Genomic DNA, 17,556 nt, shown 5'->3' with positions numbered 1-17,556 from the left:
AACAATGCCATGAAACACACCTGTTTCAAGGTCTGTTAGGTGTAGGGCGAAGTCGAAGCCACCGCTGAGGATGCGCCGGCCACAGGGAGACCAGCGGGCAGCCCGCACCGCCTCGCTGTGCAGGGAGTAGGTCTGCAAGCAGCGGCCCGAGTCCACGGCATTCCACACCTACAAGGCAAACACAGTGCCAGATGTCAAACACAGGGGCCTGACCTCCAGGGCTCAGCCTGGCCACTCCACAGGAGGAGAGGGTCTCATAGTGGAACTAGATGCCTGCTATTTTACCAACCAAACAATACTGTTAGACTTTTCCTTGCTGAAGTGTAAAGGCTTGGGGCTGGCAAGGTGAGGGGGAGCTTTTCCCAAAACCTTTCCTGGGGTTAAGGGAACCCCCAAGAAAACAGCATGCCCAAGTTCTGCCACTCAACCACCCAGCCCTTCCCATCCACTTTGCAGCTGCTCACCACCAAACATCCTGTTCTGCTCACCGTCTTGTAGCCCAGTCTTGCCTGCATCTCTGACATCCGTCCTCTGAGACGGGGCTTTGTGAACCCTGGAGTGGACACTGCACCAGGTCAGGCTATCTTCAGGGTCCCGCTTCAAGAGTAAGATCCAAAACAGCCTTGCCACACCTGTGCTTACAGTGGGGTAAAGAGCCAGTATCTGCCCAAAGGGCCAGCTGTTCTTTTTTCTAGGGAGAAGGTATGCTCCCTCATTCCCACCCTGGCTTTCCATGGTGATGAGGCCTGTGGCAGAAAGCCCCATGTACATTCAATGACTTCTGAAATACATTCTTAAACCCTCAAGTATAAACTGCACATTCTAAGAGCCAGGGCCACTCCACACATGAGAGAGCCCTTCACCACCTCTCCCAGGAACCCCAGGGAAAGGTTGGTTAGCATGGAGCCTGACACGGCTGGCTCTGGGCCTGGCACACATACACACTCAGCAGGGCTAGGCTCCTACCTTCACTGTCACTACAGGAAGCAGGGGATGCTCCCACCCATCATCTGAGGTGGCTTAGAGGATCGAACATGAGAAGCGGGGAGAGCACCAGCAGCCAGAACATGGGCATCGGAGCCAAGTGCCTCCCATGTGATGCTTCTGCTTGCAGGTCATGTGACTTGGCCAAGCAGCTTGGCCTCCCTGGGCCTCAGTCTCCTCCTCCATGAAGTGGGGATAAGAAGAGCCCCATCCCAAGGACTGTGGTGAGGAATGAGTGGGGCTGGTGGGCGTGTTCCTTGGGGCTTGCCACACACGCAGCTCTTACCAGCAGTGCTCTCTGGCCCTCTCTCAGTTACATCAGAGAACCTAAGCTTCATGTCCTTCATTTCCCTAATAACCCAAAGTGTACCCACACATCCACAGACCCGATCCAGAGACAGACTTCCCTTTCAAGATGGGAAAATTCACCCTGCTGCATCCAGAAGTTCCTCAAAATGCAAAGGATCAGAGCTCTGAAAGTATGTTTCCTGGGCATATGTAAATGTCTGAGCTTAAGAAAACAAGAGGTCAATAGCAGCCATCAAAGAATGCTAATAGAGCTCAGATCCTTTTTTTCTTCTTAGGGGTTAATAGCTGGGGTCTGGAACAGAAAAATGAAGAAAGAGCAGCATCTACATTTGAAATATGGACAGAGGGGTGCCTGGCTAGCTCAATTGATACAGCATGCAACTCTTAGGATGAGTTCTGGCCCCACATTGGGCGTGGAGCCTACTTAAAAAAAAAAAAAAGTTAGAAATATGGACAGAAATAATGGAAGAAACAGCCAGAAGCCTTCAAAGTGGAGTGGGATTTTGTGGTAGAACAGAGTGCAGTTTTTTCAAAACTATGTACAAGTATGACTTTAATAGAAAAAAAAAAGTAAAATTAATGAATTACACCTACAGGGTTAACATGGCTGAACAATAAAAAATATAACATTGATTACATAAGACAAGCTGCATATATGCAGCAAGATACCATCTAAGTTATAAAAACAGGAAACATTGCTTCTATCAAAAAAAAAAAAAAAGAAGAAAAAGAAGAAAGGAAAGAACAAGTGTTGGGGAGAATGTGGAGAAACTAGAACCTCTGTGCACTGTTGGGGGGAATGTGAAAAGGTGCAGCCTGTGTGGACCACAGTGCAACAGTTTCTTTAAAAATTACGCAAAGAGGTGCCTGGGTGGCTCAGTCAGTTAAGCATCTGCCTTCGGCTCAGGTCATGGTCCCAGGGTCCTGGGATCCAGTCCCACGTCATCGTCATCCTCGGGCTCCCCGCTCAGCGGGGAGTCTGTTTCTCCCTCTCCCTCTGCCCCTCCCCCCTGCTCATGCGCCCTCTCGCACTCTCTCAAATAAATAAAATCTTTTTTAAAAATTATGCATAGAGTCACCACAGGATCCAGCAATTCCACTTGTGTGTATATACCCAAAAAACTGAAAGCAGGGTCTCAGAGACACCTGCACACCAAAGTTCATAGCAGCATTATTCACAGGAGTCAAAAGGCGGAAACAACCCCAACAGATGAACTGATCAACAACACGTGGTCCATCCATATACTATTCAGCCTTGAAAAGGAAGAAGATTCTGACACCTGCCCCAACATGGATGGACCCTGAGGACACTGTGCTGAGTGTCCTCTGACATAAGCCAGACACAGAAGGGCAAATACTGTATCATTCCACTTACATGAGGTTCCTAGAATAGTCAAAATCATAGCTATAGACAGGAGAATGGGGGGTAGGGGCTGGGGGAGGGGAGACAAAATGAGTTCTAGAGACGGCTGGTGCTGATGGTTGCACAGCAATGTGAACGTGCTCAACGCCACTGAACTGTGCACTTGAAAATGGTTAAAACAGTAAATCCTGTGCTGTATGCATTTTACACAATCTTAAAACCACACATGATGGGGGGCGCCAGGGTGGCTCAGTCGTTAAGTGTCTGCTTTCGGCTCAGGTCATGATCCCAAGGGCCCTGGAATCAAGTCCCACATGGGGCTCCCTGCTCTGCAGGAAGCCGGCTTCTCCCTCTCCCACTGCCCCTGCTTGTGTGCCCTCTCTCATGCTGTCTCTCTCTCTCTGTCACATAAATAAATAAATAAAATCTTAAAAAAGAAAAAAAAAAAACACATGATGCAAAATTCTATCATGCTTATTTGTGCATTTGCAGTAAGACTATAACAGTGTGTATGAAGATGAGGGTTACCCCAGGGAGTGGCGGGGAGGGATGGGGCTGACAGAAGGGTACTGTGAACACTATGCTGTATTTCTGAGAAAGAAAGAGAGAGAGAGAGACTGACTATGCTCTGAAGCAAATATTCCAAAATGTTTTCATCTATTAAACTATTCATTTTTGGGACCCCTGGGTGGCTCAGTTAAGCATCCAACTCTTGATTTCGGCTCAGGTCATGATCTCAGGGTTGTGAGATCAAGCCCTGCACTGGGCTTCGTGTTGGACATTGAGCCTACTTAAGAGTCTCTCTCTCCCTCTGCCCCTCCCCAACTCTGAAAATATAAATAAAAATTTTTTAAAAACTCATTTTTTCATTCATTCAACAAACACTTCCTGAGTACCTGCATTAGCCAGGCATTGTTCAGCAGTAGACAACTAAGACAAAAACCTCTGCCTTCAACGAGACAGATACTAAACAAGACAAACAAGCAGAATCTATGTAGCATACAAGGTAATGGTAAAGACTGAGGGCATAAGTGAGCAGGAAAGGAGCTCTAAGGTCAGGAGAAGGAGTTGAAATGGTGGCCAGGAAGAGCCTCTCAGAGAAGGTGGCTTTGAAGGAAGACCTGAAGGGGTGAGGAAAGGAGCTGTACAGAAATTGGGGAAGAATCCTGCAGGCAGAAACAGGACCCCTCTGGCTGCTGTGCCAGGAGGAGCGTGCGGGGCAAGGGAGACATGGGAAGACAGTGTGGAGCTTCTGCAAGAATCCAGGGGAGAGAGCCGCACGGCTGGAACCAGTTGGAGGCAGTGGAAAAGTGGCCTTGCTTAGAAGGTAGAACCAACAAAATGAGGAGGAGGAACAGGGGAAGAAAAGAGAAGAGCAGGAGAAAACACCAAGGCCCAAAGCAGCAAACTGGTGAGTCTGAATTCATGGCCAGGGGGCCTTCTGAATCAGCCACGGAGACATGTGTAAGGAAATCCATCAATCTGTAAATTGTCTGATAACTCTCCTTTGGAGTGAAAAATGCATACTTGGCTCTCCTGGTTGATATATACACAAGGATAGCGTCAGAATCAATGCAGACCAGTCAGCCACTTCTCAAAGCTACCCAGGGTGAAGGAGAGAAGAATCTCTGCTAATCGCTCTCCCTAATTGAATTTAATGTTCACTGTCAGGTTTTAAAGATTAATTCCCAAACACTGTGGCAGGCTGAAGTGTGTACCTTTTTTCAATTAAGTAATTAGAGATCCCAATCTGCCTCCATGGAATTAAGGAGTTAAGTCTTCTGTCAAATGTTCTAAGATGACTTGATGCATTAACTAGAGAGAGACATTCTATGTGTCCAACAGAAGTCAGATTCGGAAAGAACATGACAAGTAAAATGTACATTTGCTTGGTTGTCCCATATTTACTGTGGTTTCCATGTCCTGGTTACTGATACATGGGCCCACCAGGAGTTCCTCACAGTCTCTTAAGACCTACTCCTTTAGCAATGTTCTTCCTGCCTACCTGTCCACCTTCTGTTTTTGATTACAAAACAAAAACAATCTCCTTGTAAAATATTCAAATTATATAGGTATGCAAAAAAATAATATCCCATAGGAATCAACTACGAGACTGTGGTTTCTCTGATTATATTAGAAGTCTGCTCGGTGAGGGGCCGGGGGGGTGGGCGGACAGAGAAACACAAAGAAGAAAACGAGAATCATCCATAATTCTACCACTTGGACATAATGGCTATCAAACTTCTGGGTGAACCTTGCCTCCCATTTGGCTCCTCCCTGAGAGCTCCTACCCTGCAGACCTTCCTAGTTCAGCTGCACTTCTCAGCTTCTTCTCCACCCCTTGACAGCCCCTGCTGCCCCAGGGTATCATTCTAGAGACCACTATCAGACTCATTAGCTCAGCAAGCCTGTGCAACCAGGGCCCAAACCTTCACCAAGCCACCTGCCTGCAAAAGCTTTGGGATTCCTTTACAGTGTGTGTGTCAAGGGCTAGAACTGCACTGAATCTGCATTCCAATCTGGGGGGGATGTCTTAACAACACTGAGTTTTTCAATGCATGAATAGGATATGTCTCTCCTTTTACTTAGGCCGTCCTTAATTTCTCTAAGCAATGGTTTGTAGTTTTTTAATGAGAAAATACGCACAACTTATCCCTAATTACTTCATGTTTTGATGGTATTATAAATGCTATTTTTGATTTTTAATTTCTGGTTCTTCATTTCCAGTACATAGAAATACAGTTACTTTTTGCATATTGACCTTGAATTCTCCAATTGCTAAACCAACTTTTCAATTCTAGAAGTTTTTTTTGTAGATTCAGTAGAATTTTCTACATAGATAATTGGGTTCTCAGCAAATAAAAGACAGTTTTATTTTCTCCTTTCCAATATGGATATATTTTGTTTCTTTTTCTTGCCTTATTGCACTGGCTAGAATCTCCAGTACAATGCTGAACAGACATGGTGAGAGTGGACACCCTTGTTTTGTTCCTGATCTGATGGAGAAAGCAGTTTTTTACACAGTTAAGTACAATGTGAAAGTTAATGTTTTCATAAATGCCCCTTATCGGTTTGAGAAAATTCTCTTCTATTTCTAGTTTGCAAAAGTTTTTATCAGACATGAATACTGTATATTGTCAAATGCTCCTTCTGTATCTCTTCACATGATCATTCAGTTCTTCTTTTACAGTTCATTAATATGCTGAAATGCACTGATTGATTTCCAAATATCAAGTGAACCTTGCATTCCTGAGACAGATTTTACTTGGTCATGATATTATAAACATGTAGAAATAAGTATGTATGTACATACACATACACACACACACACACAGGTGGATTAATCTGCTAAAATTTTATTTAAAAATTTTGTACCTATGTTCATGAAAGTTACTGATCTATCACTTTCTTCTCTTACAATGTCTTTTTCTTGTTGGGTATAAGGTAATGATGGTCTCACAGAATGAGCTGAAAAAACTTTCCTTCTCTATGATTTTCTAGAAGAGTTTGAATAGAATTGTGTAGTAGTTTCCTAGGGCTGCCATAACAAAGTACCATAAACTGAGTGGCTTAAACAACAGAATTGTATTATATCTCATGATTAAAGAAACTAAAAGTCAGAAATCAAGGTCTTAGCAGGGTTGGCCCTTTCTGAGGGCCGTGAGGGAAGGACCTGTTCCAGACCTTTCTTTTTCACTTGTATATGGCTGTCTTCACATTCACATGGTGTTCTCTCTGTATGCTTGTCTGTCTCCAAATCTCTCCTTTTCATTTGGACACCAATTATACTGGATTAGGGCCCATCTTAATGACCTCATTTTAACTTGATTCATCTCTGTAAAGACCTCATCTCCAAATAAGGTCACATTCTGAGGCACTGGGGATTAGGACTTCAAAATATAAATTTTAAGAGAGACACAAAACTGGTATTATTTCTCTTAAATATTTGGTTAAGATTCACTAGTGAAGTCATTTGGGCCTGGAGTTTTCTTTGTGGGAAGGTTTTTAACTATGAATTCAACTTCTTTAATAGATACGGGGCTTTGGGGGTTATCAATTTCTTCAGGGGTGAGCTTTTCCTGTTTGGGTCTTTCAAGGGATTTATCCATGTCATCTAAGTTGCAGAATTCACTGGCAAAAAGTTGATCATAACATTACCTTAGTAGCCTTTTAATATCCTCAGAATTTGTAATTAAGTCACTTCTCACATTATGTTAGTAATTTTTGTCTTTTCTATTTTATTCCTGACATGTGGCTGCAGGTTTATCAGTTTCAATGATCTCAAAGAACCAGCTTTTGGCTTTACTGATTTTTCTCTACTGTTTATCTGTTTTCTATTTCAATTATGTCTGCTCTTATCTTAATCTCCTTTCTTTTGCTTACATTGGGTTGAATTTGCTCTTTTTGTTCCTCATGTCTTAAAGTGGAAGCTGAGATCATGGATTTGAAATTTTCTTTTTTTTCTTTTATTAATATAGGCATTTAGTGCTATAAATTACCAGCTGAGAACTGCTCTAACTACATTCCACAAATTTTCATATGTTGTGCTGTCATTTGCGTTCAGTTCAAAATATTTTCTAATATCCCTAACAGTTTCTTCCTTGACCCAGGGATTATTTAGAAGTGTGTTTTTAGTTTCCAAATATTTGGAAATTTTCCAGATACCTGTTTTGATTTTTTATTTAATCCCATGATCATTAGAGAAAATACTCTGAATGATTTCAATCCTTTAAAATTTACTGAGACTTGTTTTATGACCTAGAATTTGGTGTACCCTGGTAAACATTCTATGTACACTTCAAAAGAATGTACATTCTGCTGTTGTTACATAGAGTGTTTTATAAATGTGAATTAGGCCAAATTGCATGATAGTGTTATTCAAATATTCTATATCTTTACTGATTTTCTGTCTACTTGATCTATTGATTATTGAGAAAAGGGTGTTGAAACTTGCAACTATAATTGTGGATTTGATTATTTCTTCATTCAGTTCTACAAGTTTTGCTTCATGTATTTTAAAGCTCTTATTAGGTGTATAAATATTTATGCACCTAATGGTATGTCTTCTGATGAATTGACCGCTTCATCATTATAAGATAACTCTATTTCTGCTAATATTCTTTGCTCTGAAATCTATTGTCTGATATTAATATGGCCACTCTAACTTTTTTAAATTAGTATTAGTGTGGTATATCTTACCCTATCCTTTGACATTTAACTCCTTGCATCTTGATATTTAAAGTCAGTTTCTTGTAGGCATTGTATAGTTGACTTTTTATCCAATCTAACAATCTTTGTCTTTTTAAATGGGTATTTAGGGGCGCCTGGTTGGCTCAGTCATTAGGCGTCTGCCTTCAGCTCAGGTCATGGTCCCAGGGTGCTGGGATCGAGCCCTGCATCAGGCTCCCTGCTCTGCAGGAAGCCTACTTCTCCCTCTCCCACTCCCCCTGCTTATGTTCCCTCTCTCACTGTGTCTCTGTCAGATTAATAAATAAAATCTAATAAATAAATAAATGGGTATTTAGACTGGGGTGCTTGGGTGGCTCAGTCGGTTAAGTGTCCAACTCTTGATTTTGGCTCAGGTCATGATCTCAGGGTCGTTGAGACCAGGCCCCAAGTCGGGCTCCATGCTGGGTGTGGAGCCTGCTTAAGATTCTCTCTCTCCCTCTGCACTTCCCCCTGCCCCCACTTGTGCATACTCTCTACATATATACATACATACATATAATACATAGATAGGTATTTAGACCATTTCATTTATTATTGATACAGTCTGGGTTTAAATTTGCTATTTATTTTCTTGTGGTTTTTTTAAGGATGCTATTTATTTATTTATTTGAGAGACAGAGAGAGAGAAGGAGTGGGAGCCAGAGAGGAGCAGAGGGAGGACAAGCAGACTCCTCACTGAGCACAGAGCCTCACTCGGGGCTTGATCCCACGAACCTGAGATCATGACCTGAGCCAAAATCAAAAGTGGGGTGCTTAACCAACTGAGTCACCCAGACACCCCATGCTATTTATTGTCCATTCATCTCATCTATCCTTTGTTCCCTCTTTCCCTTTTTTGCGTTCTTTTGAATTGAATATTTTTTGTTTCATTTTATCTCCCATTGTTAGATTACTAGCCATAAATCTTTGTTTTGTTTTATTACTAGGTATCTTAAGGTTTATAGCATTCATCTGTAACTTACAACAGTCTACCTTCAAGTAATATTAGTGCTTGTTTTATAAGAACCATAATAATAATGCATACTATTTCCCCATCTCAGCTTGTATGCATTATCATACATTTTATACAAACCCCATAAAAAATGGTTGTTTTTATTTTAAACAATCATTTAAAGTTATTTTTAAATAAGAACAAAAATTATTTACATTTACCCACATATTTACCATTTCTGGTGCTCAGCATTCCCCCTGTGTAAATGTAGATTTCTATCTGGCATCATTTTCCTTCTGCTTTGAGAAATTTATTTAACATTTCCCATAATGAAAGTCTGCTGATGAATTACTTCAGCTTATAAATGTCTAAAAAAGCATTTTGCCTTTCTTTTAAACACATATTTTGCTGGGTATTAAATTTTAGACTGACAATGGTTTGGTTTGTTCTTTCTTCTTTCAGTACTTTATGTTGATCCACTGGCTTCTGGCATTATTTCCAATAAGAAGTCTGCTGTCACCCTTATCTTCATACCTCAGTATGTAACTTGCCTTTTTCTCCCCATCTGGCTGTTTGCAAAACGTTTTTCTTTATCATTGGTTATAAGAAATTCCATTAAGACGTACCTTGGTGAACTTTTTTCTTCATGTTTCTTGTGCTTAAGGTTCACTGCGGTTCTTGGTTCTATTCTTATTTCTAATTTTCATCAAGTTTGGAAAACTTTCAGCTGTTATTTATTTTCTTCTGCTCTTCCTTTGAGGACTTCAATTTCATGTATATCAGGTGAGCTTGAAATTGTCCCACAGCTCATTGATACTCTGTTCATTTCTTCCCTAAGCTTTTTACTCTCTGTATTACATTCTAAAATGTATCTATGACTATGTCTTCAAATGTGCTAACGTTTTATTGTTTCTGATTTGCTGTTAATCCTACCTAGTGCATTTTTCACCTGAGATTTTTTCAGTACTAGAGTTCAATTCTGATCTTTGTTCTATCTTCCCTGTCCCTCCTTAACATGCTCATGCTTTTCTCTGCCTTTTTTGCATATATCGAGCATATTTATAATAGTTGGCTTAATATTCTTATTGACTAATTGCACCATCTGTGCCATTTCTGGGTCTGCTTCTATTGATTGACTTTTCTTCTAATCATAGGTTGGATTTTTCTACTTCTTTGCCTTCCTTGTAATCCCTGTTTGGATGCCAGACACAGTGAATTTTACTTTAGTGGATGTTTTATATTTATGTATTCCTGAGGTTTGTTCTGGGGCATAGTTAAATTACTTGGAAACCATTCATACTCCTTGCCAGGATAGTTTCGAAGCTCTGATAGGAGGGACCAGAGCACCATTTAGTCTAGGGCTATTTTACCCTGGTACCAAGAGAACACTAATGATTTATGAGGACTTCCCACTCTGGCTTGTGGCACTATGAACTATTCTTGGCCTTGTGAGCTCTGGGGATTATTCACTCTATTCTTTCTGAGTGGTTCTCCCGCTTCAAGGAACTTCCTCACACACATGCTGATCAAGTACTCCACTGAAGACTCTGAAGGAGCCTCCTACAGATCTCTGGAGCTTTCTCTTGGTGCATCTCTCTGATCTCTGCTTCTCTGTCCTGAGAACTCTAGTAGCCATAATTTCCTGGACTCCCAGCTTTGTCTCCTCGGCTCAGAATGACCACTGGGACCCATCTGGGTTTCTCCTCCCTGTGCTGCAGTCTGGAAACTCTCACCAGGCAGTCAGCGGGAGCAGTCACAGGGCCCATTTCATTTTGCTTCCCCCTCTCTCAGGCATCACTGTCTACACTGCCTAGTGTTCAATGTCTGAAAAACCACTGCTTCTTACATTTTGTCTGACTTTTTAAATCATTTAAGATTAGAGCATAAATCTGGTCCCGATTACTCCAGCTTAGCTGAAAGTGTAAGTCCCCATAAGTTATTTAGAAGTGTGTGGCTTAACTGCAAATGTTTATAGTTTTTCTTATTGTTCAGTATCTCATTATTTATTACTAATTTAATTCCACTGTAAACAGAGACTAGGCTCTCTGTTGTTTCAGTCTTTTTAAATGACCTTCAATCCTTTGTTTACGACCTATCTTAGTAAAGTACTATTTGAATTTGAAAAGCAAATGTATCCTGCACCTGTTCTATCTATATCTCTAACATCTATAAATGTCAATTAAGTGAAGGTAGTTGATCTTCCATCTTTATTGATCCGTCTAGTGGTTCAACCAATTACTTAGAGAGGAGTGTTAAAATCTCCATGTATAAGTATGAATCTTTTTATTCTCCCTTTAATTCTATGAAAAAATTTTCATGTATTTTGAAGCTCTGTTATTCAGTGCATACGTGATTGTTATGTCTTCCTGATAAGTTCTTGATTCTTGAATCACTATGAAATGTCTTATCTCTTATCTCTGGTAATGTCAATTTTCTTTTATGCCTACTATTTGGATGGTATCTCTTTATTCCAGCTACTTACTTTTAGCCTATTTCTTTTTTTACTTAAAGTACACCTCTTTTTGAGAGCATATAATTTAGTCTTACTTTTGTATCCATTCTGACAATCTCTTTCAACTGTAGTGTTTAATCCATTTATATTTAATGTGATTGTTGACATGATCAGATTTACATCTCTCATTTTGCTATTTTCTGTTTTTACCTCTGTTTTATTTCTCTCTTCTTCCTTTACTGTCTTCTTTTGAAATAACTATTTTTACAATTCCATTTTACTTATTGGCTTGTTAGCTATTCCTCAATGCTATTTTTTTAGTGGTTGCTCTGGGGCTTATAGTATGCATTCTTAATATTTCAAAGTCTTTTTACAGTTAATATTGTACCAGTTTACAGAAAATATAAGAAGACTGAAACCATGTCTTTTATCCAAGCCCATTCTTTAGTCTATAGTTGTCGCGTGTATCACATCCACGTTATAAACCCCACAAGTAATATGATCATTTTTGCTTTAAGTAGCCATATGTATTTTTTTAAGAGGAAAAAATAATCTTCTATATTTTCCCACATATCTACCATTTCCACTCCTTCCTGAAGATCTGAGTTCCTATCTGGTATCATATTCCTTTATCCTAAAGAACTTCCTTTTAACATTTCTGTAGTGCCTGTCTGCTGTCAATGAATTCTCACTTAGTTGTCATTTATCTGAAAATGTCTTTAATTCATCTGCATTCTTAGAGGATACAGAATGAGTTGACATGTTTTTATGTTTTTTTTATCAGCACTTTAAAGATGCCATTCCACTGCTTCCGAACTCCACGGATTCTGATGAGAAGTCAGTGATTTTCATATCATTATTCTCCTCCACATGGTATTCATTTTTCTCTGGCTACTCTAAAATTTTTTTCTTTGGGGCCCCTGGGTGGCTCAGTTGTTAAGCGTCTGCCTTTGGCTCAGGTCATGGTCCCAGGGTCCTGGGATCGAGCCCCGCGTCGGGCTCCCTGCTCGGCTGGAAGCCTGCTTCTCCCTCTCCCACTCCCCTGCTTGTGTTCCCTCTCTTGCTATGTCTCTGTCAAATAAATAAATAAAATCTTTAAAAAAAAATTTCTTTACCTTTGGTTTCCACATTTGACTATGATATGCCATGGTGTGATTCTCTTTGTATTTGTCCTGCTTGGAGTTTGCAAAGTTTTTTTTTTCCTTTGAATCTGTAAATATACATATTTCATAAAAAAAAATGGGGGGAGTTTTCTGGCATTAGTTATTCAAATAGTTTTTCTTCCTCGTTCTCTCTCATCTCCTTCTGGAACTCAAATATCTTTGGATACTGTCCAGAGGTCCCTGAGTATCTGTTCTTTTTTCCCCCATATTCTTTTTTTTTTTTTTTTTTTTTTTTTTTTTCATGAGAGAAATAGAGAGAGGGAGGCAGAGGGAGAAGCAGGCTCCCAAGGAGCAGGGAGCCCGATGCGGGACTCGATCCCAGGACCCTGGGATCATGACCTGAGCCAAAGGCAGACGCTTAACCATCTGAGCCACCCAGGCGCCCTTTTCCCCGTATTCTTTTTCTCTGTTTTCAGGTTGAATAATATCTATTTGTTCTATCTCCAAGTTCACTGGCTCTTTCTTCTGTTATCTCCATTCTGCAATGGAGTCCAAATGATGGATTCTTTATTTCAGATACCGTATTTTCCAGTTCTAGGATTTCCATTTGTTTTTCTTTATAGATGCTATTTCTCTACAGAGATTTCCTATCTTTTTTATTCATTGTGAATATATTTTCCTTTGTGTCCTTCAGCACTTTTATAATAACTGTGTTAAAATACTTTGCTAATTTCAACATCTGGATATCTTGCAGACAAGCTCCACTGATTGCCTTTCTCTTGACTATGGGTCCCCTCTTCCTGTTTCTTCCTATAGTGAGTAATTTGGGGTAGAATACTAGATATACCAAATTTATGTTGTATAAACTCTGGATTGTTATGTTTCTCTGAAGAACAATTTTTTTTTTTTAAACAGTCAGCTTACTTGGCTCTACTCACATTTTAAACTGTCTCCTCTGTTGTATGCAGCAGCAGAAATTTCTATTCAGTTCTCCTAGTCTTAGCTGAGCTGCTCGGGACATCTGCTCCATGCATGGGTTCAGAAGTCATCCAGAGATCTGGGTAGAGCCTATACACAGAATTTATGACTCCTCTTCTCTCTTTCCTTTCTAAGATTTCCCTCCTTACTTTCCAGCTGCTGTGGTTGCCGCAAAGTCTGTCCTCTGCTTCTTCAAGTCAGTAACACTGCAGGTTTTCTATCCAACTTTTAGAGGCTCTGCTTGGCACAGACTGGAGCCCACCCTCAGGCAGGAAAACATAAAAGCAGGAGACTCACCCAGTGCCATTTCCTTGTTCTAAAAGCTCCCTTCCAGTATCTGACTGCTTTTTGTTGCTCTCCAATACCTTCAGGTAGCTTGTTGTTGTTGTTGTTGTTCAGAGTTTATGGTTGTCAGCTGTACAGTTATTCTGATAGGAACTGCTCCTTCATTACTGGAAGCCACATCTAATACCCAGTTTTAAGCATCTGTTTTGCAGTACTGGAGAGTAACACATCACCCCACCTCACTCACTTCCACCCCCATGCCTGCCATACACACACACCCCTCTACCCCAGTACTTCAGTAACAATCTCCCTGCACCCTGCCTTCTGGTAGGAATATTTAGAAGAGTGAGGAGATTGGAGTATTTGTTGTGTGTGTGCGTTGCTGTGTCACAGAGGTGATAAGAAGGCCAGGAGTGATCTACAAACTGCAGGCAGGAACTAGGAGCCAGGAATGATTTGAGGAGATGATCCCACCCACACTACTCCCCCAGCCCTGCCAGCTTCAGGAAAGCTTGTAGAGAGCCTGGGAAACCTGCAGGGTTCCTAGGATACATGGCATAGAAGTCTGAACCAGTTTCACTTGATTCCCTAAGGGCAGGGTACCTCGGCTGATAGATGGGTTACAAGGGGCTCACATTTGCAGAAATAGTGAGAACCAAAGAATCTTTTCATTTTACACCATCTTCCTAAGTGCTTCCTAAAATGTTTTCTATACCAAATGGTGCAAGATCCCTTAAAGGAAAGAATGAGGAGAAACTCAATCAGTATCTGTAAGTACATGAACATTCATTATACAGAGAATTCCAAAAAATTATTCTCTCTGTTCAATAAGGTCAGTACAAAGGGAAGGAGTTTTAAATGTCAGAAGAAGCTGCAAAAGGGCAAAGAAGAGTTTTCTTAGAGTAGAAAGGATTAAGAGCAAGACACATAACAGAGGTTGCTAAAGAACACATGGGGAGCTGGAGGTCATCAAGTCCACCCTCCTTGTAGAGTGGGGTGACCCCTCAGCAGCCTGCAGGGACCCCAGCAGGTGGTGCAGCACATCCAGCAGTGATGAGTGCAGGACTCCAAGAGGAGTCAGAGCCCCTTCTGAAAGCATCACAATCCCGGACATTATTCTGAGACAAAATACCATCTCACCTCCCACCTCCAGGTAACAGTCATCAAGAATTCAGCAGTTAATACACATCAGGCATGCTTTTAAGCACTTTGTAAGAATTTACCCAAACCTTACCACAATCGAGGAGGTGGATATTATTATAAATGCTATCTGACAGATGAAGGAACAGAAGCACAGAGAGGTCATCTCCCCCAGGGTCACACTGTGAGAGGAAGAGCAGAGAATCGGGCCCAGGCAATCTGGCTCAAGAGCCTGCTGGCTTAACACCAACACTCTTCCACCTTCCACCTGCAACATACCCCACGGTCTGCCAACTGCTCCTAACCCTGCTCTGTGCAGAACACAGCACCAAGCCAGGCTGACCCCTCCGCCCAATGACAGCCCCTTAGCTGTTTCACATAAAGTCCCCCAAGGAATCACTGCCTCCTAATGTGGTGCTCCAAAGTACTATAGTCCTCCTCAGGTGCTTTCCCCCTCACCTGTCAGCTCCATCGTCCAAATATACCCCAAATGTATCCACTTCTCATCAGCTCTGCTGCTACCACCCTCATCTGAGACACCAACACCTCTCCCCTGCACCCCCACAAGAGCCTCAAAACTGGGGTCTCAGCCACCAGGTGATTATTCACCTGGTAAACATCTCTCTCTCTATGTTCACAAGAATAGCCTGGACTCTGGCACCACGGGGACTTTGGGCTGGTTCCTGCTCCTCTATAAAAGAAGGATGAGATGAAATCTCTAAGGTTCTAAAGGCCTGGGTTCTTTAAGAGTCACATGCCTCTCCAAATCAAGATTCACTTGGTCTCCGGCCTCAATACATACAGATCCTATGAGCCTAAGAACTCACAGAAGGATGAATGATTTTGGTGAATGAATGCTGGCTTTTGGCAAGCACATCTGTCTTTAATCCTGCAATGCCCTGGATCCTACTGCCAGCCCAATGTCCATTTGCCCTTTTTCTGGTATGAGCATCCCACCCTTCCATGGAGAACCATTCAAACCCCACTCAGTCACTGGGGTACATGAGGCACTGACCCTAACTTCTACAAAGGACATGTAAGCCAGGCCTGGCCAACTGGAGGCAATGAGGTACAAGCCCAGGCCTTCCGTGGGCAGTAAAAGGGAAGAGGCATTTCCTCTCCACTGGGGTAGCAAAGGAGTCGCCCTGAAGCCAAAAGGGGGCCACCGGAGGCATGACATGTCCCTGGGACCAGGGCATGCCAGAGACAGAGAAGGTGAGACCAAGACACAAGGACACCTGGGCCCCCGAGGGCAGCCATGCCTGAAGCTACACAATCCTTGACCTTGTCACCTCTGAGCCAACAGAGTCACTTTTTTGCTTCAGCTACTAGGAACTGGGTGTTCTGTTGCTTGCAACCCAAAGTTTTCACACAAATCCTTCTAATCCTTCTAGAATTTTGCCATGAGTCAACACTAGTGTTACTGACAGCTTCTTACACCATCTTTCTTCTCTCTCAGAAGACAGGCTGCAAGGTCTTGCGTCCTCCAGTCTTCCCAGCTCTGCCACTCCCCATCGGCTCTCAGCATGGCCACAGCTGGAAGCCCTGCGGGGCCTCACTCAGCAGTGCCAGATGCTCCTGCACTCCAGCCTCGCCTGCTGGGGGCTGGGAAAAGCATGGGGGGAACTTTCCAGGCTGCCTGTCACATCATCCTTCAGCCACACCTCTCTCCCATCCTGAACTAAGAAATAACTCCCTGCTCTCTACTCTTTTATGCTAAGAAGTACTCTCTCCTTCAAAAACGGGAGGGGAAAAGAGGAGCGCCTGACCTGGTTAGAAGCAGTAATGATATCATACTTTAACTTTTGTGCACCACATCCCACAGCACTTCCCAAATGACATGGACTCGCAAGTCAGCAGGGAAGTTACCTCCATTTTACAGGTGGGTAAATCCTGTAAGGGAGACTTAGAAAGGGTGGACCAGGAGCACCTGGGTGGCTCAGTCCATTGAGCATCTGACTCTTGCTTTCAGCTCCAGTCATGACTGCAGGGTCATCAGACCGAGCCCCACCTCAGGCTCTGTGCTCAGTGGGGAGTCTGTTTAAGATTCTCCCTCCCCCTCCCTCTGTCCCTCCCCCCCCAAATAAATAAATAAATCAAAAAAAAGAAAAGAAAAAGAAAGGGTGGACCACTCTCATTCACTGGTTTTATTCAACAGAGAATTATTCAGGGCCCAGTATGTGCCAGGCACGTTGCTCACTGCAAGAACCCCAGGGGAACAGAGCCGCTCACGAGAGCCCAGTGAAAAAGACAGACATTGAGCAAATGCATAAAGATACCCCTGGAGAGAAATGCCATGGAAGGAAAGAACAGGGCTCTGGGAGGTAGTAACAGCAAGTGAAATGTAACTTCACCTGGGGAGGTGGGCAGGCTTCTGAGGAAGGAATGAGGCCAGTGGGAGGAAGCCTTCAGGGATGGGAGGGGGCAGGCCTATCTCCCTCTGTGTACAAGAGCACGTGGCTGAAGGGTTCAAGGCACCAGAGCAAAGCACTAATCAGATTTTCCTTTTTAGAAAACTCATGCTGCTCTATAAGAGGCCAGAATAATATGGGGAACCAGTGAAGAGGGTGTCCAGAGGGACAGAACAGGCCGGGTCCCAAGGGACAACGGGCAAGCCAGAGAACAGAGGACACACTGGACATCCATTCTGGAGAAGGGTCACCAGGACTTGGGAGTGGATCAGAGTGGGCAGTGAAATGGAAGGAGAGGAGCTGAGAGGCGGGGTGCTGGGGCTGTGGGGACACCGTGTGGGCGCATGTGCTCCCGATCACACTGTGATTGC

The 17,556-nt window shown here is 42.6% G+C and overlaps 1 protein-coding gene across 9 annotated transcripts in view; it reads right to left on the bottom strand.

Annotated features, from left to right (window-relative positions):
* WDR25 (WD repeat domain 25) overlaps window positions 1–17,556 on the bottom strand; it is a 137,769-nt gene that overhangs the window by 53,390 nt on the left and 66,823 nt on the right. For all 9 annotated transcript variants that reach the window (XM_025869362.2, XM_025869364.2, XM_025869360.2 and 6 more), the window contains one exon: window positions 21–168. In XM_025869362.2, coding sequence (XP_025725147.1) covers window positions 21–168 — 148 coding nt within the window. The remainder of the gene's footprint in view (window positions 1–20; window positions 169–17,556) is intronic.

Source organism: Callorhinus ursinus, unplaced genomic scaffold, assembly GCF_003265705.2.
Source record: "Callorhinus ursinus isolate GAN/ISIS: 27379988/994484 unplaced genomic scaffold, GSC_fseal_2.0 scaffold8, whole genome shotgun sequence".
NCBI classification, from domain to species: domain Eukaryota; kingdom Metazoa; phylum Chordata; class Mammalia; order Carnivora; family Otariidae; genus Callorhinus; species Callorhinus ursinus.
Note: the sequence above shows the minus strand (reverse complement) of the source record. Positions and strands in the feature narration are given on the sequence as shown.